General features: G+C 47.7%; 1 protein-coding gene across 1 annotated transcript in view; it reads left to right on the top strand.

Moving 5' to 3' along the window:
- Positions 1–27,365, top strand: part of LOC104274054 (dynein heavy chain 9, axonemal-like) — a gene marked incomplete at its 3' end in the record, with an annotated part of 77,709 nt that overhangs the window by 34,755 nt on the left and 15,589 nt on the right. The window contains exons 23-38 of the mRNA XM_009869570.1: positions 263–388; positions 1,067–1,306; positions 2,198–2,358; positions 2,797–2,953; positions 3,779–3,883; positions 6,888–7,045; positions 7,358–7,496; positions 8,615–8,902; positions 9,354–9,564; positions 12,712–12,839; positions 13,298–13,406; positions 14,098–14,245; positions 15,829–16,003; positions 20,770–20,943; positions 22,084–22,291; positions 26,817–26,982. Coding sequence (XP_009867872.1) covers positions 263–388; positions 1,067–1,306; positions 2,198–2,358; positions 2,797–2,953; positions 3,779–3,883; positions 6,888–7,045; positions 7,358–7,496; positions 8,615–8,902; positions 9,354–9,564; positions 12,712–12,839; positions 13,298–13,406; positions 14,098–14,245; positions 15,829–16,003; positions 20,770–20,943; positions 22,084–22,291; positions 26,817–26,982 — 2,693 coding nt within the window. The remainder of the gene's footprint in view (positions 1–262; positions 389–1,066; positions 1,307–2,197; positions 2,359–2,796; positions 2,954–3,778; positions 3,884–6,887; positions 7,046–7,357; positions 7,497–8,614; positions 8,903–9,353; positions 9,565–12,711; positions 12,840–13,297; positions 13,407–14,097; positions 14,246–15,828; positions 16,004–20,769; positions 20,944–22,083; positions 22,292–26,816; positions 26,983–27,365) is intronic.

The raw sequence follows: 27,365 nt of genomic DNA, 5'->3' as shown, positions 1-27,365 counted from the left end.
AACCGAATTACTCGTGGGTGGTGTTTGTTTTGGTTTTGCCTATAGCTGGAGTTCAGGAGAAGACTGCCTTGTGTTCTCGGTGTCTGGAAATAGTTGCTAGTCCTGCAGTGCCGGAATCGACTAAATCCCCACCAGGCTGAAGGAGGCTGTGAGGCTTATTTAACTCGAGAGTTGAGATGCTTGTCCCATTTCCTGTCTTCACTAGTTACCAAAGGTGCTTGGGAAGATCAAATGTGTTCCTCCAATTTAATCTCTTCTCCAGGTTGAGGTCTGGCTGAATCACGTACTAGACAGCATGAGGGCTACTGTGAGAGATGAGATGACGGAAGCTGTTGTGGCTTATGAAGAGAAGCCGAGGGAACAGTGGCTCTTTGACTACCCTGCCCAGGTATCTACCACTGCTCCTCATCTCCACTCAGGCTGGTATTTGGGAAATGTGGCTCTTGGCTTCCTCTTCACTCCTGCCCTTCTCTTCTTTCACTAATGATTTCTAGTTGTGGATGGGTATGTTTGTGGTCTCTAGTGTGCTGTGCAGGAGACAGGAAGGGTGAATTGTCCTCTATCCTTTCAATCTCCTGACGGAGTTTCCAGGCTGAGTTCCTTCCTCTGATTTGGGGTCAAGGGAGGATGCACCCTTGGTTGGTTTAAGGAGCTTGGGAGCTTGGGCAGTGTCTGCTGCACCCTGTGGGTCATGGGAAGTCTGCAGACCTTGAGGAGCAAGAGCTGCAGCAGGAGAACAAAGTGATGAGGTCTAACAAAAGACAAGAGCCCCTCAGATCCACATCTGACAGCCTCCTGGTCTCCAACTCTTCCTCCTCTGTCAGGAGCGTGAAAGGTGCTGATTTACTAACAAGCAGCTGCTAAGCGTGTTTACCTCTGATCTGATACTTTAAATGAATGTCACGGGGCAGATCCCTGTCCTCCTGTCTACTGTGACTACTGTATGAAGAAATACTTAATTTCATGTCACGGATACTTCATCCTTGATCTCCCTGTGGATTAGACACTCTTGAATGTAATGAATCTCTGGTGTTTTCCCTGACACTGAGCCAGCCCATTTCCCTAGGTGGCTCTTACCTGCACCCAGATCTGGTGGACTACTGAGGTTGGGATCGCCTTTGCCCGGGTGGAGGAAGGTTATGAGAACGCGATGAAGGAATATCACAAGAAGCAAGTGACCCAGCTGAACACGCTGGTTACCATGCTGATTGGGCAGCTCTCCAAGGGCGACAGGCAGAAAATCATGACCATTTGCACCATTGACGTGCATGCTCGGGACGTGGTGGCCAAGATGATAGCGCAGAAGGTTTGTGTTGGCAGCTCGGCGCGGTCCTGTGTTGTTGGGCCTTGGAGCAGGGGTTTCACGAATGGTGGGTCAAACACAAGCCATTCAGATCGCTCAGTGGGAGACACATGGCTAAATTTACTTCCACAATATTTGTGATGCGGAGGCAGAAGGCCCCGTAAGCTTGCAGTGCTGTTCTGTGTCATGGCCCTGCAACCTGAAGGAGCTTGTGTTTGTCACAGGTTCACAACAGGAGTGAGAAGGCGGCTCCGTGTCCTGTTGTGGGGGATTTTTTGTGTTTTTTTTTGTGTTTTGTGGATTTTTTTGTGTAGTCTCCTTGATCTAGCGTGGGGCTTTAGAGACAACTTTGGAGCCAGACTGCTCGCAGAGTTTCTGCCTTCAAAGCTCAACCGGGCTTGATGGTGCCTTGGTCTGGTTTGTGGTGAAGCGGTCCATCTCCTGGACCTGTCTCCTGCTTGTGCGCAGAGCACTGGCCATGGATCTCCGTGTCCCACTGTCCTCAGCCTGTTTCCCCAGTGCAATCTGTTGCCCCATCCCTGTGTAGAAGCCTCTGCTCCTTCTCTTGCTCTGTTTGCATTATAAGAGCCTTCTCACATCCTGCTGCTTTCCCAGATCTCCTCTTCATGAAGCTTTTTGTGCTGCTCTTTTTCTTGGGTGTTCACCTTTTCCTCTCCCAAAAACATGGTTACTAATTTGATTCCTACCCTCTCTTGATGGGCCAGGGGGAGGTGACAATTCTCACCACATTGCAGGGAGGCGACTTTCCTCACCGCACCTGCCTTCACAGTGAGGACCAGTCCGTCCCTGATGAAAACTTCATTTTGGCTCCTGAGCTGTGTGTGCTCAGTGTCCCTGGCCCTTCCTGTGATGGTGCTTGTGGCTGCATTGCAGGTGGACAACTCCCAGGCGTTCATTTGGTTGTCGCAACTCCGGCACAGGTGGGCGGAAGAGGAACGGCACTGCTTTGCCAACATCTGCGATGCCCAGTTCCTGTACTCCTATGAATACCTTGGCAATACCCCTCGGCTTGTGATCACCCCTCTGACTGACAGGTAAGTTCTTGAGAAATACCGTCATAGCTGGGCTTTGCCGCGCTGTTAGAGAACGAGCTGCTGACCAAAGCTGAGTTTAGCTTTGACACCCGCATCCCTTCTGTTCTTTCTCTGTTGGGCAATGCAATCCTATCCGGGAGATGCCCAGTGTAAATGAGTGATGTGAGGGTCCAAAGAAAATGCAACCTGGACATGAAGAATTTGGGCAGACCCTGGTGGAGGGTGAGCATCTCTTGGAGAAAACAGAGCTAGGCAGAGGATGGTAATTCATGCCCAAGAGGACTTTCGGCTCAGGCATGCACCTTGCTCATGTATACCTTTTCAGAAGCAAGGCTCTCCGAGTGCTTTCTCTTGTGCCATTTCGCTGCAGCCCAATAGCGACCTGTTGGACCATGTCTCAGTATCTTTCCTTTTTTTCTTCATCGTTTGCTGGTAAAGATGTTACATCACCCTGACCCAGTCGTTGCACCTGACCATGAGCGGAGCACCTGCAGGCCCTGCAGGCACTGGGAAGACGGAGACTACAAAAGATTTGGGACGAGCCCTGGGCATCATGGTGTATGTGTTCAACTGCTCCGAGCAGATGGACTACAAGGTACTGCTCCCACCTCGGCGGCAATGCCGTCACGTAGGGCTGGGGATGCTCAGGACCTGTTGAAACCTGAACGAGGAGAGTAATCCAGCTGAGACCACTTTGACCCATCACTTTTCCTCCAATCCTCGCTGCATTCCTTTCTGCTGAACTCCTTTTTCTCCTCCTTCCTTCTCTAAGACTTGCACAAGGTTCTGCAGGAGGCAGAATCCCAAACTGTCCTCTCTGCCTCATTACATCCCTTTCCCTTCCCTTCTAGAGTTAAATTCTATGTGAAATTCTTCAAAAATTTTGGCTTTTTCAGTTGAAACCAAGGCTGTGCTCCTGGTCATTTTTTCTTGAATGCTCAGGCTGGCATGCCCTGGCATGGGAAGGGACCTACCCTGGTTTTCTCAGGATCCTGTCCCAGAATAAGGCTAAAAAGTGCTGAACTTTTAGCTGCTGCAGAACTCTGCTTTTGTTAGTCTTGTTCCTTGCCTGTCTGGCGCGGTACTGTGATTTTCTCTAGCCTCAGATCATCTTTTATTCAGCTTACAGGCTCTCCCAGGAAGCGGGGCCATCAGTAATGCAGCACAGGTGACCTTTCAATGAAACTAGTGCACGGATGTATCGAGAAAGTGCAATTAGCAAATCAAGTGGCAAACTGTGCAGAGCTATAAATATTATAATTGAGTTGTGCCTGCTGTTTCCATGCACTTTTCTAAATACCCACAATAGACTGTAAATTGCTATAAATAAACAGGCTTGGAAGTAAAATCCATTTTTTTGCTGGTGTTGATTCCATTTGTGATTTCACTCTTGTAATTTCATATTTTTTTTTTTTTGCAGTCCTGTGGGAATATTTACAAAGGCCTTTCCCAGACGGGAGCCTGGGGCTGTTTCGATGAATTTAACAGGATCTCAGTTGAAGTCCTCTCTGTGGTTGCTGTACAGGTAAGTGGAGAAATGCCTGCAAAGAAATACAAATAAGGCAGAGCCGTACTGCAGCCTTTGGAGAGACCGTAAATAGGGAAAGCGCATGTTGCTGGTTCAGTTCATTGTGTAGGCAGGTGAGGGATTATGTCCCAAGATTAATCACACAAATATCACGGCACTGACAGAATGCAGCCGCGCTGTGCTGAAAACATTTCTGTTGCTTCTTTTCTTCCCCTGGTTACAGCATTTGTGTTGAGGAAATTCTTTACAGCATCTTTTCCCAGATCCGTACCGGCAGCGGCTCTGTGCCTGTTCCTCCCGAGGAAGACACTCGTGCCATTGATGTGCTGTGAGAGAACTGCAGCCCATCATTTTAGGGAGGAGAGCTGCCTTGTTTTATGGCTACTCAATCTTTCATAGGGAATAACTGATGGAGGAGAGGAGCAGTTTTTGGGACAGATCCATGGCCTGCTGGACAGGCACAGCTTGTGTGTCGTGTTTTGAAGATGAGTTTTTGTAACGCTTTCTCTCATCGAGACTGCGCAGTTGTCTTTCCTTCCACTCTCATATAAATGTAGATGTAATTTCTGTGTCTGTGATGAGACCTCCACGAAATGGCTTTGGCAGGTATTCCAGGCCAAGTGGTGTAATCTCCAGGAGGAATGTGTGCAGCCCTACGGGTGCAGCGTGATGTCCCCGAGGGGTGGTGTCCGCTGGGTGGCACTCAGTGACTGGAACCCACAGCAGATCTGCAGCCATTGCTCGTGTGGTGGCCTCGGATACCCAGAGACTGTGGGATTAAGGCTAGGAGAAAGCTGTGTGAGCTGTGCTTGGCTGTGCATAGGTGTTTTCCCCCTAGAATGATTCCCCATCTCCTGCTCGGTTTAACCGTTGGGCGCATTTTATCCATGAGCCCTGTGTGGAGCGCAGCAGTGGTCCTCAGAGAAGGGCTGGAGACTGCCCTCCCCATCGTGCTGGAGAGTCCCGTTCCCTTATGCTCATATAATTTGGCACTTTGCCTTCTCCTTTTCTTCATTTTAACAGAAATCGGGAAGTATTTTACAGAGGTGAAAAGTTTCCAGGAGGAGTAGTGCTCCGTACCCTCCTCATGCCTGCCCAGTGGGTGGTGAGAGGGGCATCTGACATAAGTGCTGGGGGAAGCAGCTGAAATCTGGGGCAGCCCAGGTATAACCACAGGGCAGCAGGATGAGATCAGGCCTTGCTGTCTCTCCTGCTTTGAAGGAGACCCATGTCCAGATGTTGTCCAGATCCTAAATTTCGTTGGAATCCCCTGAAAATGCTGGGTAAATCCAGCTACCAGGGGAGTTTGAGCAGAGGGTGGGTGCTCATCTGCACCATCCAGACCTAGACAGTTCTGACATGGGAAGAAATGAAAGGTTTGAACCTTGAGGGACTGCAATGTTGAAAACTGAGGTGCCAAAGTATCTAAGATCTTCTGGAACCAAGTACCAGTTTAGAGCAGGTTTTAGAATCCCAAAGTCTGCCTGAGGTGCTGAATTCTTCCTAGACCCCCTTTGGGACTTGGTATTGCAGAAAGAAAGATATACAGCCCAGAAGTTTTCTACACTTTTGTGAATGTTTTGGTCAAAGAAGTTGTTCTGAACCCCTCCATGAACTCCTCACTCGCCTCATCTCTCTTTCACTTGTAATTGGTACCTTACGTGACATCCCAAAGAAGCCTCAGGCAGGTACAGGAGTCTACGTGTCGTTCCCTCTCAATTTCTCTTCCGTCAGGTTCTAGTTTAAAGTTGTCATTGGAAACAGTCTTTGAGGATCTTAAAATAAAAAGGGAAGCTGAACAAAAGAAGCCCAGATATGACTCAACTGCTAATGATTCCCTCGCTCCTGGCTGGAGCACAGCATCTGAAGAAAGCAGCACGGCTGTCATTCCATCATCGTGTCTCCTGGCTGCTATTAGGAGTGTAACCATGGCGATGTTTAATTGGCTGTCTTAGTCATGCAGCTAATGTCGATATGGCTCCTTACAGGGAAAAATTCGATTAATTGCTTAGCTTTAAGATGGCAAACAGCAATAAGGTCGGAGTAGTGGATCTGGAGAGATTCCTCCCTCGCCAAACCGCCGTTTGCGGAAAGGCGGTCTAGTTTTAATGAACTCATTCTCTTTGGAGGGTAAGGAATGAGAAGAACAGTGCTGCAATCAGGCAAATATAAAAGACAATATAAAATTAGTTAGTGAAGGTGTCAGGGGAGGTCTTTGAGCTTCTGCCTTGTGGTTTTGGTTTTAAATCAAGCATCTGAAGTCCCAAAATCTTTAAGAGTGGTACCAAGTGATTAGTTTGAAATTAAGCTAAGGGCAAGTTTATTGGGAAATGCTGCTCCTTTCCTGGGCCTGGTGGAGGGACAGAGCCAGGCACAGGAGGGTTTTGGGCTGTCGTGAAGAGCAGTGGTGTGTGGGGAGAGGTGAAGATGGGGACAGGGAATCAGGAGCCCGTATTGTGTCGGGTTCTTGGGACTGCACTTGGGTGTTGGTGGTGTTGTGGACACGTGGACAGCCCTGTGTCTTGTTTCACACATCTGGCTCCTTGTTAGGTTGGGAAGTTGAAAGAGGTGATTTAGCTTTTAGTGATTTTTTTTTTTTTCTGCAAGGTGTGCTGAGATCCTTCAGGTGATGTCAAAAACCAAGATGAGCTGCAGGCAGCTTTACGGGCAGTTCCTGCTTCTGAGCTGCTCTTCCTGACCCGTGTCCTTCTCTGTCTAACGAAGGAAAGGCGCAAATTCTTGCAACTCCTTTGCAGTTTGACTGCCCAGTCTCTTCAGCTCTCTGTTCTGCTTGGTCAGACCTTGATTGTGGAGGAAGATTGATTTTGCTACATGGTTTTATTCCAAACACTGTATAAAGCTTTATGTTGTCAGTAAAAAAAAAAACAAAATAAAGCAATGACAAGCCTGTTTCATCACGAGGGCAAGTGTAAGGAAGACTGGTGTGTTTTTCATAACCAAACCCCACTCCCCACTGTGATAATACTGTCTTGGTTCCTAGGTGAAGAGCGTGCAGGATGCGATACGGGAGAAGAAGAAATCCTTCAATTTTCTTGGAGAAGACATTAAATTGATACCTTCAGTAGGCATTTTCATCACCATGAATCCCGGTTATGCAGGGCGAACGGAGCTACCTGAGAATTTAAAAGCTCTCTTCAGGTAAGTCTAGGCCAAGGTTTGTGACCAGTATTATAAGACTGGTAGAAATTGTCTTTTAGAACAGCCGGGCTTGACTTCATTTCCTTGGAGAATTCACTTGCATTAGGGATTCGCAGATAGTTTCAGCCTTGTGCAACAAGCCTGGGTCTGGCAATGCACAGGCAGGACAAAGGAGCTCTGTCCCTTGCAGTGAGAAAGGCAAAACCTGGCTCAGAGGAAATGACCTGGAAGATAGAGCCGCAAATCTACTGCTCCTAAGACCTCTAGTCAAGAAACGCTTGTTCTGCAATCTTTTCTTGCCTGTCTTTTTAGGCCATGTGCGATGGTTGTGCCGGATTTTGAGCTGATCTGTGAAATTATGTTGGTGGCAGAGGGATTCATTAAGGCCCGGATGTTGGCCAGGAAGTTCATTACTCTGTACAAACTCTGCAAAGAGCTCCTGTCCAAGCAGGTGAGCCCACTTCTGTGGCTGGATGACTCAGTGAAGCCCATTGATCCCTCATTTTTTTTATGTCACTTGCTGCTCAGCTCCGTGGCTGAAGCTTCACAGCTCTTTAATTTGCACAGCTTTTCCCAAATTTGACTGCATTTGTGCTAGCTGCTGGGAGAAGAAAAGGTTTGTGATCATCAGAGCAATGAAATTTTCAAACTGTTTTACTGGACCTGTAGAGACAAAAGCACTTGACAAGCTGTGTTAATGGGAGAGATTTTTCCAGGAGCTCGCTGTATTTGGGGCAGCATTTGCTGACTCTTTGCTTTCCAGTCCCATAGTTTATGTTGATTCTCCTACCTGCAAAGGGTTTTACTATATCTGTCCATCCTTGAGTTGAGTCTAACAGTTCCCTGTCTTGTCAGATGTTGACCAAGTAGGGTCACTTCCAGTGTGAAGCTCTAATTAATCAAATTTTTCTGTATCATCATTTACACAAATCAAAATTGTGCCCAGAGCAGTGCTGGGTCAGGACTCCAGATGGAAAACCTTATCTTGACTGTGCCACTATGAAGCTGGGTAGGAGCTGCCTTGTCATAAAACTTCATCTGTGTCTTGGAGGTCTTGGTGGAAACTGTGGCCTCCCATGGAGAGGAGTCAGCTGTTGAGCTGGAGGATCTTAACAGAGCAGAAATATGAAGCGTTGCTTGTTGAGTTTTTGTGGTCATTTTTGAGCAATGTCCTTACTGTCCCCTGCTTGGTGGACTGTCTCTGGGACAAAACATGCCTGGTGATCTCGTGATGGCCAGGATGGAGACACTTGGCTATTTGGGAGCCTCGTAATGGACTAATAATTTTTTGCCTTAGTATTTGCTTTATGATTTAGGTGAAGCAAACTGTCTACTCTGAACCAAAGTGATGATGTGAATTGACTCTTTGATACTGTCACTGATGGGAATCTTACCTACTGAAGTGGAAATCGCGTAACTCGGGCTGGTGGAGGTCTCTGGCCACAATGCAAATAGATTTGGTTCTGTTTTCATTGCTGACTTGTCTGGCAGTATGGAGCTTCCAGTTCTTCCTCCTGCTTGGCGCTGTACTGTCTAAGCATGAATTCATCCCTCTTCTTTCCTGCGCAGGATCACTACGACTGGGGCTTACGTGCTATCAAGTCGGTGCTGGTTGTCGCTGGCTCCCTCAAGCGAGATGATCCAGAGCGTCCTGAAGACCAGGTTCTGATGCGCTCTCTTCGGGACTTCAACATTCCCAAGATCGTGACGGATGATGTACCAGTGTTCATGGGGCTGATTGGGGATCTTTTCCCTGCACTGGATGTGCCTCGGAAACGTGACCTGAATTTTGAGTCCTACGTGAGGCAGGCTGTGCTGGACCTCCGGCTGCAGGCTGAGGACAACTTTGTGCTCAAAGTAAGACAAAAAATATCCTACTGCATCTACACCACCATTAAATCATGGGGGTTTTCTCAACCATCTTTGCTTCTACAAAGAGGGTTCAGCACAATATTCTCCTCGCAGGCAGATCTTGATGGAGGACAGTCAACTCTGCTGGGTCTGAAGCAGTTGCTTCTTCCCCTAAAGCCAACACTTACTCAGTCTCTGAGTTCACAAAGGGGCTAACTCTTTTAGGGTCCTGAAAGTGTGGTCCCTGGAGAGCAGAGCATCATTGGCTTATGGTTATAAATAGTGCTGGAGGTTTTTCTGCAGGCTGAGGATTTTACTTGTGGTTAGAGTGGCTAAATCAAACTCAATGTCAAAGCTGTTTGTGTTTCTGGGTTGTGTCTTTCTAAAGAAAAGGCCCAATGAGAGCTCTTTTCAGAGTTCTGACCTTCAGTTTGGCATCTTTGTCTAAACTTCTCAGGTGGTGCAGCTGGAGGAGCTGCTGACCGTCCGGCACTCTGTCTTTGTGGTGGGGAATGCAGGCACGGGCAAGTCACAGGTGATGCGATCCCTGAACAGGACTTACCAGATAATGAAGCTACGTCCTGTCTGGACAGACCTCAACCCCAAGGCAGTCACCAACGATGAGCTTTTTGGCATCATTAACCCAGCAACGAGAGAATGGAAAGATGGTAAATATCTCTTTGTGCCTGAATCTGTGGATATTTTTAACAAACTTCCTGAGCGGCAGCAGGGTGACTGGTTCAACGCAGCTTGGAAAGCCCAGGTGCTTGTCTGCTGCTCACAGCTATGTTAGAATCTGTTGTTCAAAGGATATATAACATGGTTTAGCTTTTTGATCTTGGAATGGGAAATATTACCAGTTCCTAATCGAGTAGGAAGTTTTTTGGGCTTGGCTGGACTGGCCATGGCAGAGAGTTCCCTCCTGCTCTATGGTGTGCACTGAGACTCCCCACTTGTGCCATCCCCAGGTTTCCGTAGCTGATAGCACACACGCAGCAGCCCTAAAGTGGTGTTTTTTCACTTAATATTGCTGCCTCTTCTCTGTAGTACACCAGCATTTGCCAATCTGTTGGTCCTGGTTGCTCCTGAGGAAAATAAGATGAGCATTTAAAACTTGCTGAAAGATTACAGGAATCCAGAGTGAAAATGTTCGGTTGTGACTAATATGTAAAGGCAGCTTTGATTTACGTGTGCGTCGTGTTTGGGCGGTGTGGGGGAGGTAAGGGAAGACGTTGCCATAAATCATTCTCAGCCAGAAGTCCGCCAGGAGATGAGCTGCTACTCACCTCCCCTAGCCCCTGCCACGGGCACCTCCTGACCCCTAGCTTTGATCCAGTGCCAAGGTTAACTTCTTTTTAATTGTAATTAAAGACCTTAAATCAAAATGACAGAGGGAAGTGTGGGATACAGCCTGAATTCTGCAGACTGGCTCAGCAGGGACTGCACATTGAGGACTGTGGGTGGCACTGAACAGCAGGAGGCTGCGCCCTGAATAAGTTTGCAGATGTCACCAAACTGGGCGTGGGGTTGACACGTCTGAAGGACAGAATGCCATCCAGAGGGAGCTGGACGTGCTTGAGAAGTGGGCTAATGTGAATCTTGTGAGGTTCAACAAGGCCAAGTGCAAGGTCCTGCACCTGGATCGAGGCAGCCCTTGGTATCAGTACAGGCTGGAGATGCAGGATGGAGAACGGCCCTGCAGAAAAGGATTTGGGGGTTTTGGTGGATGAAAAACTGAACATGAGCCAACAATGTGCACTCATAGCCCAGAAAGCTAATCTCGTCCCGGGCTGCATCAAAAGCAGCGTGGCTGGCAGGTCAGTGGAGGTGATTCTGCCCCTCTTCTCTGCTCTGGTGAGACCCCACCTGCAGTTCTGTGTCCAGCTCTGGGGTCTTCAGCATAAGAAAGACACGGATCTGGAGCAGGTTTAGAGGAGGCCACAAAGATGCTCAAGGGGCTGGAGCACCTGCCCTGAGAGGACAGGCTGAGGGAGCTGGGGCTGTTCAGCCTGGAGAGAAGGCAGCTCTGGGGAGACCTCATAGTGACCTCCCAGTGCTTAAATGGGCCTATAGGAAAGAAGAGGAGGGACTCTTCATCAGGGAGTGCAGTGATAGGATGAGGGGTAATGGTTTTGAACTAAAAAAGGGTGGATTTAGACTGGGAAGAAAAATTTTACAGTGAAGCTGGTAAAACAGTGGCACAGGTTGCTCAGAGAAGCAGCAGAAGCCCCATCCCTGGAGACATTCAAGGTCAGGTTTGATGGGCCTCTGGGCAGCCTGATCTGGTAACCATGTCCCTGCTTTCTGCGAGGAGGCTGGACTAGATGACCTTTAAAGGTCTCTTCCAGCCCAACACATTCTATGATTCTGTGATTTTACAGGTTGCAGTCCAGTGGTTTCTAGCCTGTAACATTTCAAGGGAGCTTATGGGACTCCTCCCTGAATTTTCAAGGCAGATATTTTTTCATGAACCATGCCTGAAAATTTTGTTTCTTGTTGCCAGCAGTCAGCACGACAATCTTTGCTGTGGTCTAGCAAGAGGTGCTGTGTTCCTGTACAAACCAGCTCCTTTTTCTCTTCCCTTTTTCATTTTATCATTACCAGGAGTCAAAAAGGTTCCACGTGTTAGATGGAAAAAGGTCTGCAAGGGAATCCTAAAAGTGTTCTTTGTAGAACCAAACTCTTCCTTTAAATCCCAAGCCCGCTCTGTGATGTGGATGCACCAGGTTGGGGGAAGAGATGCTTTTCTCCCCGCTGCTGTCGTGATTTATATGAAGGAAGAATTGATGCTCTGAGGCAGGAGCTATTTCTGACACTAATGATGTCAGAGCAGTTTCCAAGACATGTGTCCCACATGTGAGAAACAGAGTAGAGGCAGAGCCAGTGAAATATTACGGTTTGGAATTTTTTTTTGGTTTTGGTTTGTTGTTTTGGTTTTTTTCGGTGGGATTTTTTTTGACCCAATCCCAGAATGGGATACCTGTTTCAGGTGAGTTTTTGTGCACTTGTGGTGCACAAGCTTTGTCTTCGGTTGTATAATGCCATGGGCTGTTTCTGACCTGCATCACAAATAAATAGCTTGTCCCTGAGGAAAAAAAAAGTACTTGTCACAAATCCCCAAAAGAGTGGCTTTTTTTTAATGTTTGCCTGATGTTTTTTCATTAAGACCAGCCTGTCCCTAGGTATTTTCACCTGTGGAGGAAAGCAGTAGTTTTGTGGAGTTTTCATTTGCTCTGCAGTACTGCTGCTCTATTCCCAGCCTTCTTGTTCTTTTTAACATTCATTATTTACTCCCCTCGAGACACTGTATCCTCTCTGTCTCCTTGATTTTACTGACATTTTGTTCTGTCGTTCAATGTCATTCCTTCCTTGTTCTCCCCTCAATCTCACTAAAGCCATGACCCAGCGTCTAATGCATTTTGCTTTCCCTGATATACTTCGAGCCACAAAGAAAAACATTTTTAAGAATTTCCAAGGCGCACTCAGATGGTTTTCTCTGCATTGTGTAATTTATGCCTTCTTTTGCCTCCAAGTATCTGCTCTTCACTTCTCTTATCCCTCATTATTCTCGATGGTAGTGAAGTTTGTGTGCAGGTTTGCAGTCATTTTCAGTGCTAGTTACCAATAACTTTTTTTTCTGCTTCAAAGTAGACTAGACCCACATCACGACATAGTGATAATTATGTACGGATTCATAGTTTTGAATGCTTGAAAGGAAGCATTAATTAGGATAATTTTCAGTCAGTTGCTAGAGAAAACTGTTAGAGCAGGTGGCAACTTCAGTGTTCATCAAGATATTCCTGTTGTCCTCCCAGGACTGTTCTCATCAATCATGCGGGAACTGGCCAACATCACGCATGACGGTCCCAAGTGGATGGTCCTAGATGGAGATATTGATCCGATGTGGATTGAATCTCTTAACACCGTGATGGATGATAATAAGGTAAGGAATATAAGTTAAAGTAGCAGGTATTCCTCGACTGTGTGATGTGATTCAGCCTAGGAGATATGCAGGTGCTGAAATAACACCTCCTGTAACAATGCACTTGTGTTTCTTCAGATACACCAAACAATATTGTATTATAAAAATGGTGCATGAGGGAAATAGCTCAAAAGATATTTTCATTGAAATTTCCTTTTTCCTGGAGAGTTGGGCTCATGAGTAACCACAAATGTCCTGATCATAGCTTCAAGCCTTTTTAAAATATGTTTCTTCCCCGCCCTAAGGGAGCGCTGTTGATTCTGGGCCACGGAAGAGAGACGGATCGTTCTACGACGTGTAGGAAATCAGCCTCTTTGCCGCAAGGATCTGGACTTGCAGCAACCAACCTTTTTGTTCTTATGCTTTTCATTCCTATTCCTGAGGAGGGTTAGTCTCTCTGTCTGTCTGTCACAATACAGGTGCTGACCCTGGCAAGCAATGAGAGAATCCCTCTGAACCCAACGATGAGACTGGTCTTTGAAATCAGCCACTTGCGTACAGCAACCCCAGCAACCGTGTCCAGAGCGGGTGAGTCCTGGCCTGAGCTTCATGCTGGGATTTGACATGGACCAAGTAGGTTCTAGTGCCATTAACCAGTCTTTTGTTGGCCAACTTGATCCATCTTGAAAGTTCCCAACTTGGGATCTCGACTGCCTTTGGTGGACAAGGCAGTTTCATGAAACATACAGACAAACTGAGGATCCTGACCCCAAATCCAGATGGGGGGAACTGTCATCATCGTGCAGGGGATTTACCCAGAGCTCTCTGACTATTGAGGGGTGATCATGGCTTCAGCATTGCCCAGAGAGTGACCCTGTTTTGCAAAGTGCTGTATGTACTTGAGGAGCAGGACAGTCTCTGTCCCAAGGAGCTCTGAATTTTCTGGAGAAGGGTGTGAAGTGTGGGAGAGGGGAATGAAAGTGTGCCCGAGTTTTACATGTGGGAAAATAAGGCCCAGAGCAGTAACATGACTCAGGCAAGACCCTGTTCTGAGTTTGGGGCAGGATCATGAGAGGTATCCTGGTTTCCTGAGTTAAGTCTCTTCACTGTTATTGCTTCTACTCCACAGTGGGGCAGGAGGAGTGGGTAGGCAATGGGACACTCAGGCATGTTTGACAAGGTTTAAGTTGTATGAAACTAGTTCAGAAATTCTGCTGGAAGAAAGGAATTTTCTCTGCTGTGTCTTTACTACGTGTTCTCTCTCACCCTGGGCATAAAGGGATCCTGTACATCAACCCGTCGGATCTGGGTTGGAATCCTCCAGTGAGCAGCTGGATTGACAGGCGAGAGATACAGTCTGAAAGAGCCAACCTGACCATTTTGTTCGATAAGTACCTGCCAACTTGCCTGGACACCCTCAGAACAAGGTACCATCTGAAGAGTGCTTGTATCTCCTGTGGCGAGGGCAGAGGGGATGCTCACCACTTCCCAGAGGAGCTCTGCTGGGGTTGTGCTGCAGGTGGTGCGGGTGGCTGGTTCCTCCTCACCTCTAAGAGCCTTGAGCATCATTACCTTAAGCTCAGAGAAACAACAGGGCGAGTTGGGGGTGCTGGCACTCCTGCCCGTCCTTTGTTGGTCTGATCTGCTTTGCGTTTGCTTTTTGTTGGATTTTGATTTGAATGTTCCTGTCTTCCTCCTACTAATTCTGTATCTGTTGGAAAGTAAACCTGTGAGATCCTAAAGAGAAACTTCTCCATCTGCTGATGTGTTAGGCTAGAGCTGAGTTCACTCTACAAGTTATTTTTCAGTAGAGCAGATTTCAGACCGCTGCTGAAGGAGTTTTCAGTATGCAGTGTGGAAGGTGGGCCGAGAAAATCCTCTTTTATCCTCTTCTCCCTTCTTTTCCTGTCCCTTGGTGATGAAAAGGAAGTTGGTGTTCATGGGAGAGGATGAGCTTTCTCTACAGGCAGTTCTCTTTTTAATTTCTTTCCTGGTGCATTTAAATGAAATTAAGTCAGCCTGTGTGGGCATCCAGCCTGAGCATGTTTCATGGTTGGGCACCAAGCAGATGAACGTGAAGAACTTGGATATTTGGAAGGGCCCTGATGCTCCTTGGCTTGAGTTAACCTCAAAGGGCTGCCCACAGAGAAGTCGTGTGCTTCTTGCTTACTGTCACAGAAGACAGCTCTGTTACTCATACTGTGGTGAGGACTGGCCAAACCAGCATCACAACAGACTGGAGTAAGGGAGTTTCTCCCATTTTCTGCTTGCACTTTCATTTTAAAAAAATAAAACTAATCAATGAATCGATGTACAACCGAGCATGGGAGCTGTCAGCCCCAACAGGGATATGTCAGAAGGGGCTGCGTTAGTGCAGGCAATGCCCTTCGAACGTAGGAGCTGGTTGTGGCTCTTGGCAGCAAAGTCCACTGACTGTTTCCCACTCTATTTGCTGAGCGTTGTGTCAGACCATGAAATCCATGGGATTAGCTGCGGGCAGCCCTGAGCTGAGTATTTTTGGTAGCTTACTTAATTCAGAAATTGTAGAACCAACCTTTCAAAAAGCTATAATTACTTTATGGAGGACTTTAGTGCTGCTACAATATTAGTTTGGAATTCTGTAAGTGTAGCTTAAATGAATGTAAAATGGCAAGATGAAAGGTTTTATTTTATTACTCCTCTATTTGACCGCTTTTGAACTCATCGTGTTCCCAGGAAATCATTGCCTTTAGCAAGTCTCCCATTTTACTTCTTTCAAGAGGATCAAAGTTCTCAAATGCTTAAAACTTCTGATTACTGTTATTACTTGTATGTGTGCTGGTGCCAGCAGGTCCACGGGAGAGAATGGGTGTTCTCGTTATTGCTGTACCCAGGAATAAGACACGCGCTGCTGACAAGTAAAATGCTAATATTCTCAAAAAGCATTTCTCGACTTGCCTTCTTGGGTTGTGAGCGACCAAGTTGCTGGACCCAATTATATTTACCCTTGCTTTCAATTTCTATCCTGCAGATTTAAGAGAATTATTCCTATTCCTGAGCAGAGTATGGTTCAGATGTTGTGCTGCCTCCTTGAGTGCCTCCTGACGGAGGAGAACACACCTCCGGACTGTCCCAAGGAGCTTTATGAACTTTACTTTGTCTTTGCTGCTGTCTGGGCCTTTGGCGGGGCAATGTTTCAAGATCAGGTGAGAAGGAAAATGCCACTTCAGTGTCTTTTATGTAGGCCTTTTTTTCTTTCCTTTTTTTTCCTTCTTTTTTCTTCCTTTTATTTTTTTAGTTTTTTCTTACTTTTCTAGTTTTTTTTTCCTTTTATTTAGTTTTTTTTTCTTTTTTTCTACTTTCCAAAACACAGTACTATATCAGCAATGTTATTTTCCCAGGGCTCTCATATAGGTGATAATAAACTAGAAATGCGAACACGACACTTCCTTCTGTGAAAGACCTCGTTATCCTGGGAGTAGCACCAGAGGAGGGGTCAGGGGATAACGGTGGAGGGGTGTTTGCTTCTGTAGACACATTTCACTGGGGAAAAACATAAAGTTAATTTATAGAGGCCCGTGGTTGTGCATAATTACAGCTGACTTATCAGCTGAATATGTCAGTGGAGCCGTCTGACTATGTGTGTAGGGGTTATGGGTATGTGTTACAGGTAACAAATGAGCCGGTCCTCCATCACCACTGCCTTTTATGAAATGTAGCTGGATGTCAGGAATTGCCTGCCCTCCATTTCTGATGGAAATACAGAAGAACGAGGGGTGGTCAGCAAGGCCATGTGGGCTTTGGGGACCATGTGCTTCAGCTGGAGTGGATGCAGGCAGCAGCTCTACTCTTTGAAATAGAACCATAGAATCATAGAATGTTGGGGGTCGGAAGGGACCTCTAGGAATCATCTAGTTCAACCCCCTGCTAGAGCAGGATCTCAACCAGAGTAGGTCACACAGGAATGTGTCCAGGCAGTGTTTGAAAATCTCCAGAGCAGGAGACTCCACACCTTCTCTGGGCAGCCTGGGCCAGGGCTCCGGCACCCGCACAGGGAAAAAGTTCCTCCTCGTGTTGAGGTGGAACTTCCTATGTTATAACTTAAATACATTATTCCTTGTTCTATTGCTGGGCACCACTGAGAAGAGATTGTCTCCTTCTTCTTGACCCTCACCCCTCAGATATTCCTATACGTTAGTAAGATCCCCTCTCAGAGTCTTCTTTCAAGGCTGAACAGCCCCAGGTCTCTCAGTCTCTTCCCAGGAGAGATGTTCAAGTCCCTCGATCACCCTCGTAGCTGCCCATTGGACTCTCTCCAGTAGGTCCCTGTCTCTCCTGAATTGTGGAGCCCAAAAAATACTCTTGCTGGGAGTATTCTGGCACGGTTTTTGGTTCTTGTAGGTGCTCAGCTTGGACTATCCGCTGGGCAGCTGTTGGGTGCTCTCTGGCATGAGCTGCTAGACTCAGTGAAGCAATTGGTGGATGGATGTCTACATCCAAGGCTGTAGTGCTGGAGAGCACAATCTAGAGACCAAGATGTTGGGTCAGGAGGATGAATCAGGCCATGGTTCGCTAGTGGTGGCTCTGATGCTCAAGGTGGGCTCATGTCCCAGAGGCAGACTTCTCTCCATGCTGATTCCCATAGTACATCTGTCCCATGGGTTAACTGCAGCTGTCAGCCTCTGAATCCATCACGCTTGTGTTAGACGAGGTGGATGTGATCTCTTGCATGATGATATTGTTACAAGATAGTTTTCTCGAGGTTGGGATTTCATGTGGCACATTTTCAGACCCCTTTCAGGCTGAGACCCTTAAAACATGGGAGAGGCACAGCCATTTACAGCTGGGGTGAAACACCGTTGCTTTGGTGGGACCATGTAGCATGTGAACAACAGGATCTTGGGTATGAACTTCTCCAGACTTGCTTGGAGGGAGCAGGATTGTGCTGCTACCTCAGACCTCCCTGTTCTCTGTCTCAGGATCCCCAGTGTCTTGTTTCACAGGAGAGAATTAGGCATGTCCTTTCCCTGCCATGCCCTGTATCACCCCATTCCCCGGCCAGCTGGGCACAGCAGGACTCTCGATTTCCAAGTAATTGGAAAAGCTGCTGCTGTTTTATAATTTCTGACTGTTAACAGTAATAATAGACAAGAAGACAGTGGGCTGTGTGTCAAGAGTCTTGCTGCCAACATTGGGGCCACCCTTCTCTCCCCGGTCCCGTGCCTGTGCTTAAAGGACAACTTTCCACCCTCTCTTGGCATTGTTGTTTCCGGATCTACACATTGGAGATTTTCAACGTGACTGGTTCAGAGGTGGGCAGGAGAAATCTGAGGCACTTGTGGAGGGATGTAAGAACACCTGTGGCACCTGAAGGACTTGGGTTTTGGGTACCAGGTTTTCAGCAAGTGGCACAGGGAGCAATGTGAGCAGCTGCAAAGCCTGCAGGTGGGACTGCGTTTGCTGGAGGTGCTCACTCTGGTTCTGCCCAATGCCTGCTGGGAGCCTCTCATGTGGTTGCATCTCCTGGTCAGAGGATACCTCACCTTCAGGTCTAAAGCATGTTATACTGCTGTGTGGGTCTGCCCAGTGACAGGATACTTCTGTCACAGGCTCAGAGATCCACACCTGGTCTCTAGTGGGCTTGTGTCAAACTCTGTGCTGACTAGAGTATGTGGGAGGTCTCTCTGTGGACCTGGCACCAGAAATCCTTCCCAAGGTCGGGTGGAGACACTCCTGCCTCTTGTGTTTTTTGCCGTGTGCCTCAATGCAAGAGCAACATCCTCTGCTGGACTCTTCACATTTGCTTTGTGCCAAGGAGCAGATGTTTCAGGAAATGACAAACAGCACAGCTCAAGCTCAGCTTGGTGCTTCAGTGCCATCATGCCTCGTGGCCTTTGAATGACCTGTGCGAGACCAGATTTCTTGGTCCTTGTGGAGGACTTAACCCTCCATCTCCTACGTGCCAGCTGGGGAACGCTCAGCCTTAGTGTCATCAGTGCAGGGTGACTTTAAAAACCCCAACAGAAGAAAGCCTGGGAAGCACTGTCTGCCCTTGCATCAGAAGCACAAGCTGCTGCCTAATTATAGGAGCCCACAGCTCCTCGAGCAAGTCGGCTGGAGCGCGGGCGCCTGGCAGATGGACGCTGCGTTCCCCGTGCCGGAGCAGGGTCAGTCCCTGGCCTTGCTTCTCTGCCTGGCTTCCAGGGAGGGATGACCTCGGCTCTTACCAGGCGGGTTGCAGGAGGAGCTGCGGGCACAGCATTCTGCCGGGAGGTTCGGCTGCCGGGCTGGACCGTGCGTTGCTGCTTGCGATGCTCTGTAAATGTCAGAGAAGAGTGTGCGAGGATACAGCAGTTGGAGCAAGGGGGAGCCCGATGAAAAATGATCCAATATAAAATTCTGTTTATTGCTCTCCATCGAAGGTGCCCTTCGTGCTGACCTTTTGCTGCCGAAATGTCAAAAGAAACAGTCTGGAAGGCTTCCCGCTCCTCTGTGCTTGGTGGTGGGTAGCGGGGCCCCTGTGTAAAAACAGATGATAGATTTGCCTTTTCCAGGCTCTGAAATTAGCAGAAATATCCATATGGGGTTGTTATTAGGGAAGCAGTCTGAGTTCGACATCATTCTGGGAGTAAAGCCGGGGCTGGAGTGGCTCCACTTAACTGCTGGGCTGGAGAGGGTGGGCAGCCCGGCACAATGCAGCTGCAGGCAGTTTGGGGTAAGGGCACCCTTGTGAGAAAGCTTTTTAGCAGTGAGACACATCCCTTTCCACTGCAGGCTACTCTGCTGCTGGTGCTGAGGAGCTATAGCAACAGGAGAATGCAGAATTACGGTTATTCTACCTCTCTGAATAGCACAAGGCTGCAAAATCGTGGATACTAATAATGTGGTTTGCAAATCTTCTCGCCTTTTGATGAATGGGGGCTCAAGAGACTTTACAGAGGGCGCTCGATTCAGTTCAACTTCAAATGAAGGTTTCCTGATGGAGGCTGAGCAGCCTACGGGCAATATGCTGGTGATCCTACCGGAGCTTCTGGCCTGGGAAAGCAAGTCACAGAGCTGTGGGGAGGAGAAGCTCACACATGCCCCAGGAAGAAGGTGTGCTGTTAAAACCAGCTAAATTATGCATCGCCTATTTCAGAGCCACCTTTTTAACAGCACTTTTCCCTCCTTCCCCCACCTGCTTCTCCCCAGGCCAGAAGGCTGACATCCCTGTTGTCTGCATGAGGCAGCATTCAGGCAGAGTGACCGGCCCCATGTCATAAGGAGTGGGGAATGGGGGGAACTAAGCACATTTGGCAAGTCTTGACCCAGCATCTAATGCAAAACTGTCACCCCAGCTCTTGAAACAATTCAGATACTCCAAAGTCTCCGTGCATAGCAAGGTGTCACGGAGAATGACAAGGCAGCAGGTGCTGCCAGGGCGATGTGGCAGTGCAGAGCTAGAGGGACATGATCCCTCTCTTGTGCTTCAGTACGCTGGTGTCTGCAGTCCTGCTTCTCCAAAAACACTGTGGCTGGAAAAGAGTCCAGAAGGCAACAGCTGAGTGTTAATAGAGGGGTGTGATTTATGAGGGAGGGCTTTAGTATGCACACGTTCCCTAACCATGACCACAGATGTGGACGGATGTTTTGTCCTTGGCTGTGGGAAGAAGCAGGCACCAAGAATCAATCCCATGGTCTGTTTAGTCACAGTCATGTATTTCTCTTTCAAACTGATCCATCTATCTAATCTCGGACTTAGAAGAGTGTTCAACACAGCAGATGAATTATTTGAGTGAATAAATAGAAGTGATGAGAAGAAATGTAGAAAATGAAAAATTAGGCTGAATGACAGGAAAAAGGGTAAATTCATTATGCTGGGAATGTATTTTAAAGCACTAATCCCATTCTGGTGGCCTGGGATCAATAGCATTCACCCTCACTTAATGAATTTCTCCAGATCAGCACGTTTTCTCCTGTTTTTGTCCTGCAGCTTGTGGACTACCGAGTGGAGTTCAGCAAGTGGTGGGTGACAGAATTCAAGACTATCAAGTTTCCCTCTCAGGGCACAGTCTTTGACTTTTACATCGATCCAGAAACAAAGAAGTTTGAGCCTTGGTCTAAACTGGTTCCCCAGTTCGAATTTGATCCAGAGATGCCATTACAGGTATGTGAACCTTGCATGTTTGGTATCTGGGAGGAGCAGACGCATTTTAGTGACTGTATGCGGGCGTTTCAGTGAAGTCTGGTTAAAGATCAAGCACTTTGTTAGTAAGGACGCCATTCTTTATGAGCTACAGCTACATCACCCACTTTACTGTGCTTTCACTGTGAAGACACATCCTCCACCCATCTTCCAAGAATGAGTGATATGCATGAAGGGCAGGCTCAGAGCCACTCTTCCAGTGGCCCAGGAGCTGGTGTCCCCAGAGTGCAGGATGGGATTTTGTCATCCTGTGTGTCTGAAAGTAGAGATGTTTTTATGTTTGGACAAAAAATGAGAATTTCTGCAGGTAGCGAATTGCATTTGCCAGCTACACTTTTCTTTCCTTTTTAGAAGTGCCACGGTGAGCAATAACTTGTAAAGCTTGTTACACTTTTAGCAAAATGTGTGTTTGTGGTTAGATCCAGATGCTGCTCCCAGCATCCAGCTGTCAAGGTTGCATCTGTACACACAGTTTGATTTTAACAGTTGGCAGCAGCGCATCGTTCCCCTCCTCGTTCAATCTAGAAACTAGGGTCACCACACTCATCCTTGGCTCTGCCAATTTTATCCCTGGCTCTGCCCATTTATTTATTTATTATAGAGCTACAAGGATAATCAAGGGACTTGAACATCTCTCCTGGGAAGAGAGACTGAGAGAACTGGGGCTGTTCAGCCTTGAAAGGAGACGGCTGAGAGGGGATTTATTAATGTAGAGAAATATCTGAGGGGTGGGTGTCAAGGGGAAGGGGACAATCTCTTCTCAGTGGTGCTCAGCAATAGAACATGAAATAATGAGTGTGAGCTCGAACATAGGAAGTTCCACCGCAACATGAGGAGGAACTTCTTCCCTGTGCGGGTGTCGGAGCCCTGGCCCAGGCTGCCCAGAGAGGGTGTGGAGTCTCCTGCTCTGGAGACTTTCAAACTCGCCTGGATGCGTTCCTGTGGGGCTGCCCTGGGTGACCCTGCTCTGACAGGGGTTTGGACTTTACGATCTCTAGAGGTCCCTTCCAACCCCCAACATTCTATGATTTCTCCCCAGAACATGACTATAGGGTGGTGGCAGGGATGGGGACACTTATCTGCTCACTATGCCCTTTTCAGGCTTGCCTGGTGCCCACCACTGAGACAGTCCGTGTGCGGTACTTCATGGACAAGCTTCTGGAGCGCCGGCACCCGGTGATGCTGGTGGGCAACACCGGCACAGGAAAGTCCGTGCTGGTGGAGGACAAGCTCTCCTCGCTGGACACAGATGCGTATGTGGTGAAGAAGGTCCCGTTCAACTACTACACCACCTCTGCCATGCTGCAAGGTAAGACAACAACTCACGTGCAGGACTTCTGCCTGGCAGGGTACCAAATTCCTGGTGTATCCTGTGAGTGTTTGGAGTGGGATGTGCATTGTGGTGCTCAGGGAAAGACCTGTGGGTGAGCTGCCCATGTCATTTGTGGGCACTGTGCTGACACCTACAGGCTCTGGAACCCCTCTGTGAAACTCCAAGGTCGGTGGAGCCCTGGTTGTGTGGAAGATGACATTTGCCAACGTTCAGGGCTGCACCAAAGCACATGCTTAAATCTGCTGCTGCTTGATGCAGTGCCCAGCTTGAAGCGTGGCCTTAATATGCTTGAATTTAAGCCTGCACTGAATAGGATGGGTTTCTTGGCTCAGATCCAAACTGTCCTCAGGGTGCAATGACGGGAGTTGAATCCCAGTTAGTAGCAAGGATGGTGCAAAATGGATATGTGCAAGCTGGAAGCCAGGGCTGCTGGGTCCTGGTGCTGTCCTCCGCATCCTGCACAGCCCCACGGACCAGGTCCTGCATCTCAACCTCCTCAGGGGGCACAGGGCTTACTGACCCTGTGGGGCTTAGAGCCCCAGGGAATCACCAGCCCTGGGGTAATTGATAAGAATATCGCTGATGAGAGTTTTGGCATGACAGTGAAAAATTAAGTTTGAGACCGAGTTAAGGTCAGTTCTGCTGTGTAGTCTTGTCAAAGACAAAGACAGAGCAAGGAATTCTTGAAAAGTGGTTCATTTAGGAATTATGTTTTCACTTTGAATTGACCTGAAGAGACCAGGTGTTTTATGTGCCTGTATTAACGAGGAATAAAACAAGCTGGTTTGTTCTGAATTCAATAACAGCCATGGCTCACCATAAAACAAAATTGCCTCCTCTCTGTAGTTTGGTTTGACCTGAATGTCCTGAAATCCTTTTGCTCCCTCAGTCATATGCAGGACCACCATCCACCATTTGGTGAAACCAAAGATTTAACCTTCACACGCTGGGTTGTTCCTGGTCAAGTTGTTCTTCAGTTTCCTGGGGCAGGTTATTTGACAGGTTTTTGGTCTTGCCCTCCTAGGCTCTCCTGCCCATCCATGGGCTGGTGCCTGTGCCTCTGCCCACAGTGGGAATGCAAATTACTGGAGTTTCGTGTCCTTCAAGCAAAAAAAAAACCAAAACAGTAAAAATCTCACCTTTAGGCCAGTCTTGTTTGATGGTTACAACCTCCTTTTTTCCCCTCACAGGTGACCTTTTTACTTTTCTCCCTAGTGGGATCTCTGGGCGATATCCTTGGGTGGGGCAATGTGCTCTCATTGCTCTCCATCTGGATGGGCAGGTGTGTGCAGGTGATGGGATTTATCGGGCAGCCCCGGCAGCGTGTCCCAACTTACTCTGGCCATGAGCTATGGGCCAAGACAGCGGCTTTCTGCCTCTGCCGAGAGGAGCAAGCCGACTTTTGTGTGGATGAAGATGTGGTGGTGGGATTTGCATTGGGAACTAGGATTTCTCCTGCTTGGCCTGCTTCCCTATTGCTCGCTTTTTAGAGTCAACTTGTCCCTTTCTGTGTTGTTTGTCAGTTGGCAGCTTATTTTTCCCTCAGCAGGGACGTCTTAACCTTTGTAAAACAGGGATACAAAGCAGGTTTGGATTTTTTTTCTTCTTTTAGCTTAAAAAAAGAGCCTGACCTGAAAGCCAGTAATTTCTTAGACAAGATGACTGTTGCTGCAGAGATTTATAAGGCGCAGAGTAGGCTTCCTTTCCGGGAAGCACGGGTGTGTGGTTCAAACCCTGCTTATGGGCCCTGGACCTTACTGAATTGCCACGGGAATAAGGGTTAAAAGGAGCCAAACGCTCTCTCTGCCCAAACTTGGGGCCAGTCGGGGTATTTTCTTTGGTCTATTGTGACTGGACACTGCTTTCTGTGGTGTTTTGTCACGCTCTCAGCTCTTCTGCTCTCTCTGCTTCGTGCCGTCTCGGATCTCTGCTCCTCCATCAGATGTAGCCCTGACTTCTGTCATAGAATTGCCGCGGTTGGAAGGGACCTCAGAGATCATCTCATCCAACCCCCTGCCATGGGCAGGGATGCCCTTAACTAGCCGGGGTTGCTCACGGCCTCATCCAACCTGGCCTTGAACAGCTCCAGGGAGGGGGCAGCCACAACCTCCTGGGAAATCTATTCCAGAGTCTTGCCACCCTCCTGCCGAAGAATTTTTAATCCAGTTTAAATCTATTTTCCTTTAACTTAAATCCATTTCCCCTTGTCCTATCAGGGGACACTTTTTAAAAATTCCCTCCCCAGCCTTCCTGTATGTTCCCTTCAGGCACTGCAGGCAGTGATAAGGTCTCCCCAGAGTCTTCTCTTCGTCAGACTGAACAATCTCAGCTCCCCCAGCCTGTCCTCATAGCAGAGGTACTCCAGCCCCTGGATCATCTTTGTGGCCTCCTCTGGACTTGTTCCAACAGATCCATGTCCCTCTTACAGTGGGGACACCAGAACTGGACGCAGTGTTAGAGGTGGGTTCTCTGTCATTCAGCACCTTTTTGCTCCAGCTCCACCCTGAGAAAATGGCATAAAAAGTTGGGTTTTTATTTTTAGGTGGTGTCCCCCCGCTTTATCAACAGCTAGCAGACAAGAGGAGTCGTTAAATCTCCTTTGCTGTGACTGTTTCTTTCAGGTGCTAATTTGAGTATGTCGGGATCTCTGAGGCAGAGACACGGATCCTTTAATATCGTGAGATATGGCTTTAGATTAAAATGCAACTTTCGTGAACTTGATCCCCAGTAATTGCATTTCAGTGTGATGAATCCCCTGCATACTTGTTTAACCTCAAAAAGGGCTGATTTTATATATTAATTAAGGACTAATTAAATTTAAATTAAATGCTTATTTGAAACACTTAATTTAACTTGCTACCAGAAATTTCAAACGTTGTGGTTTTATTGAAGGAGAGAGAGACTCCACTGAGCAAAGATTCATCATTTTTCTTAGCACAACTCACTCCGTTGTGCAGCAACTGTCTCTGACATAAAATCTGCTGAATTTTGAGTAGTGGGAAAGACAAGCTGTCTGCAAAGCACTGAAGCAGTAAGAAGAAGAAGAAGGTGTTTTGAAAGATTCGCGGTCTGAAAAAATCAGAATATTAATCTCCCTTAATAACTTTTGCACACAATAATAAATGCTTTAAGTGTACATTTTCACAAGGAGACGTTTATAAAAATTCCCAGTCCCATTTGCATTTGCCAGTCGTCCCTAATTACAAAGAATTGCTGCTTACTGTGCTGCTTTACAGCACCTTATAGGTCTGTCAGCAACCCCAAAACTGACTAAATGAAACAAATTCTCCCTCCGTCTTCAGACCAGAAAGCCCCTGAGCCTGAGGATGCTCTCCAAGTAAGCACGTGGCAGAAAACTCATCCAGGATTGGCACAGAGCAGAGCTGCTTCTGTTTGCTTTTCCGCTTACTGAGTCCATAAAGGTTACTTGGGCTGCAATCGAAGGAATCAATAGGCTATAAAACATTACGTGCAGCAATGTGGGATGATTTCTATTAGATATTAGCCCAACATCATAAATATGTTTTTATGATCTAGAGCAGCGTGAAACTTCAGCCTTCTGTTAGTACAAATCGAAATCTTCCAAAGCTTTGAAATGAGAAACTTTTCTCTCCAGACTTTCCCTTGCTTAGGCATGACCCTACTTAAAACTGGTTGGTAATTTTTCAGCTCACGTTGGGATTGAGTCTCGTCACATTGTTTGGAGGTTTGGGTAATACCGGGGAGGGGATCAGGGAACTTGTGTGTATTTGATGCATTTAAATAAAAAGATATTATTTTGATTGTTCTGAAGGTGTCCAGGAATTTAGCCCCCAAATCATCTATTTCGTTTGTCTAATGGAGGTAAAAAAAAAATGCACTTACTTTCACAAAATAAGCTTTACTTGTGGGCTTCTGTGCCCACAGCTTCTCCCTTGCTCCTTCCAAGTGCCCGGTCACTGCTGCTCATGTTTGCTGTGCCGCTGCTCTATTGCTGGGGTGGGCAGAAGAGGGTATTCACTTCTCTGTCATAGGGAGGGGAATAACTTCAGCAAGCAAGATTTAGTTTAAAAAAGCGTACGGGAGGGATTCAGAAGGCTTTATCGTGCATGAAGAGGTTTTATTTGCTCTGAGGCAGACCTGGTTTACAGCAGACTGTTTAGTTTGCTGTGTTTTTGTTTGAAAGGAGGAACTGAGAGCTTTCTGATTTCAGTTGAGTCAGACCAACAAGCTGCCCAAGGGTCCCTGCCAGCCCCATGCAGGACTCCCAGCTGCTCTAGAACTGTGGCTTGGGGACAGCCACATCCTGCTGGTAAGCAGCATTGTGTGCTGAGACCAAGTCTTCCTCCCCACAAAGCAAAAAGCAACCCAGATACAAGCTGGAGGGGGCTGGGGGCTTTGCCCTGTGCTGAGAGATGAGCCCTACCTGCCCCGTGCATAGCTCAGCCAGGTTGAGAAATTGTCTTATTTTGCAGCATTGACTTGCCCAGTAGCTCAGCTTTGCACCTCTGCCTCCATACAGGTGTTCTTGAGAAGCCTCTGGATAAAAAGGCTGGCAGAAATTACGGCCCTCCGGGCACCAAGAAGCTCGTGTACTTCATCGATGACCTGAACATGCCTGAAGTGGATGCTTACGGGACGGTGCAGCCCCATACACTGATCAGGCAGCACCTCGACTACGGCCACTGGTAGGAGGCTGCTTGGGCTGGGTTGTCCGAGCCTTTTTGTTCAGCTCCAGGATTGGGGATGGGATTTGAGAAGGATGTTAAAGTGCAGATCCCTCTTCCTATCTCATGTCTGTCAGCCTATCTGGTGAGGCTGAAGCTCGCTAGGAGGCTTTGAGTGAACCCTTGTCTCCAGCAAACCTACTCGCTCACAGCCTGGCTGAGAGGAGCTTTGCTCTGCTCTTGCTGGGGCTTGTGACTGGTCCCAGTGCAAAGCCTGCAAGGGGAGTGGGATGCTCAGCCTCGATGCTCTGCGATGCTGAGAGTGGATAAAGGCCGCAGTTTTGACCTCAGCTGGGATGAACCTCTGCTGTGAGCACCTAATATTGTTTTCAGCCAGGAAGCAG

This window comes from Apaloderma vittatum, unplaced genomic scaffold (assembly GCF_000703405.1).
Source record: "Apaloderma vittatum isolate BGI_N311 unplaced genomic scaffold, ASM70340v1 scaffold10235, whole genome shotgun sequence".
NCBI classification, from domain to species: domain Eukaryota; kingdom Metazoa; phylum Chordata; class Aves; order Trogoniformes; family Trogonidae; genus Apaloderma; species Apaloderma vittatum.
This window is presented reverse-complemented; position numbering and strand designations above follow the sequence as displayed.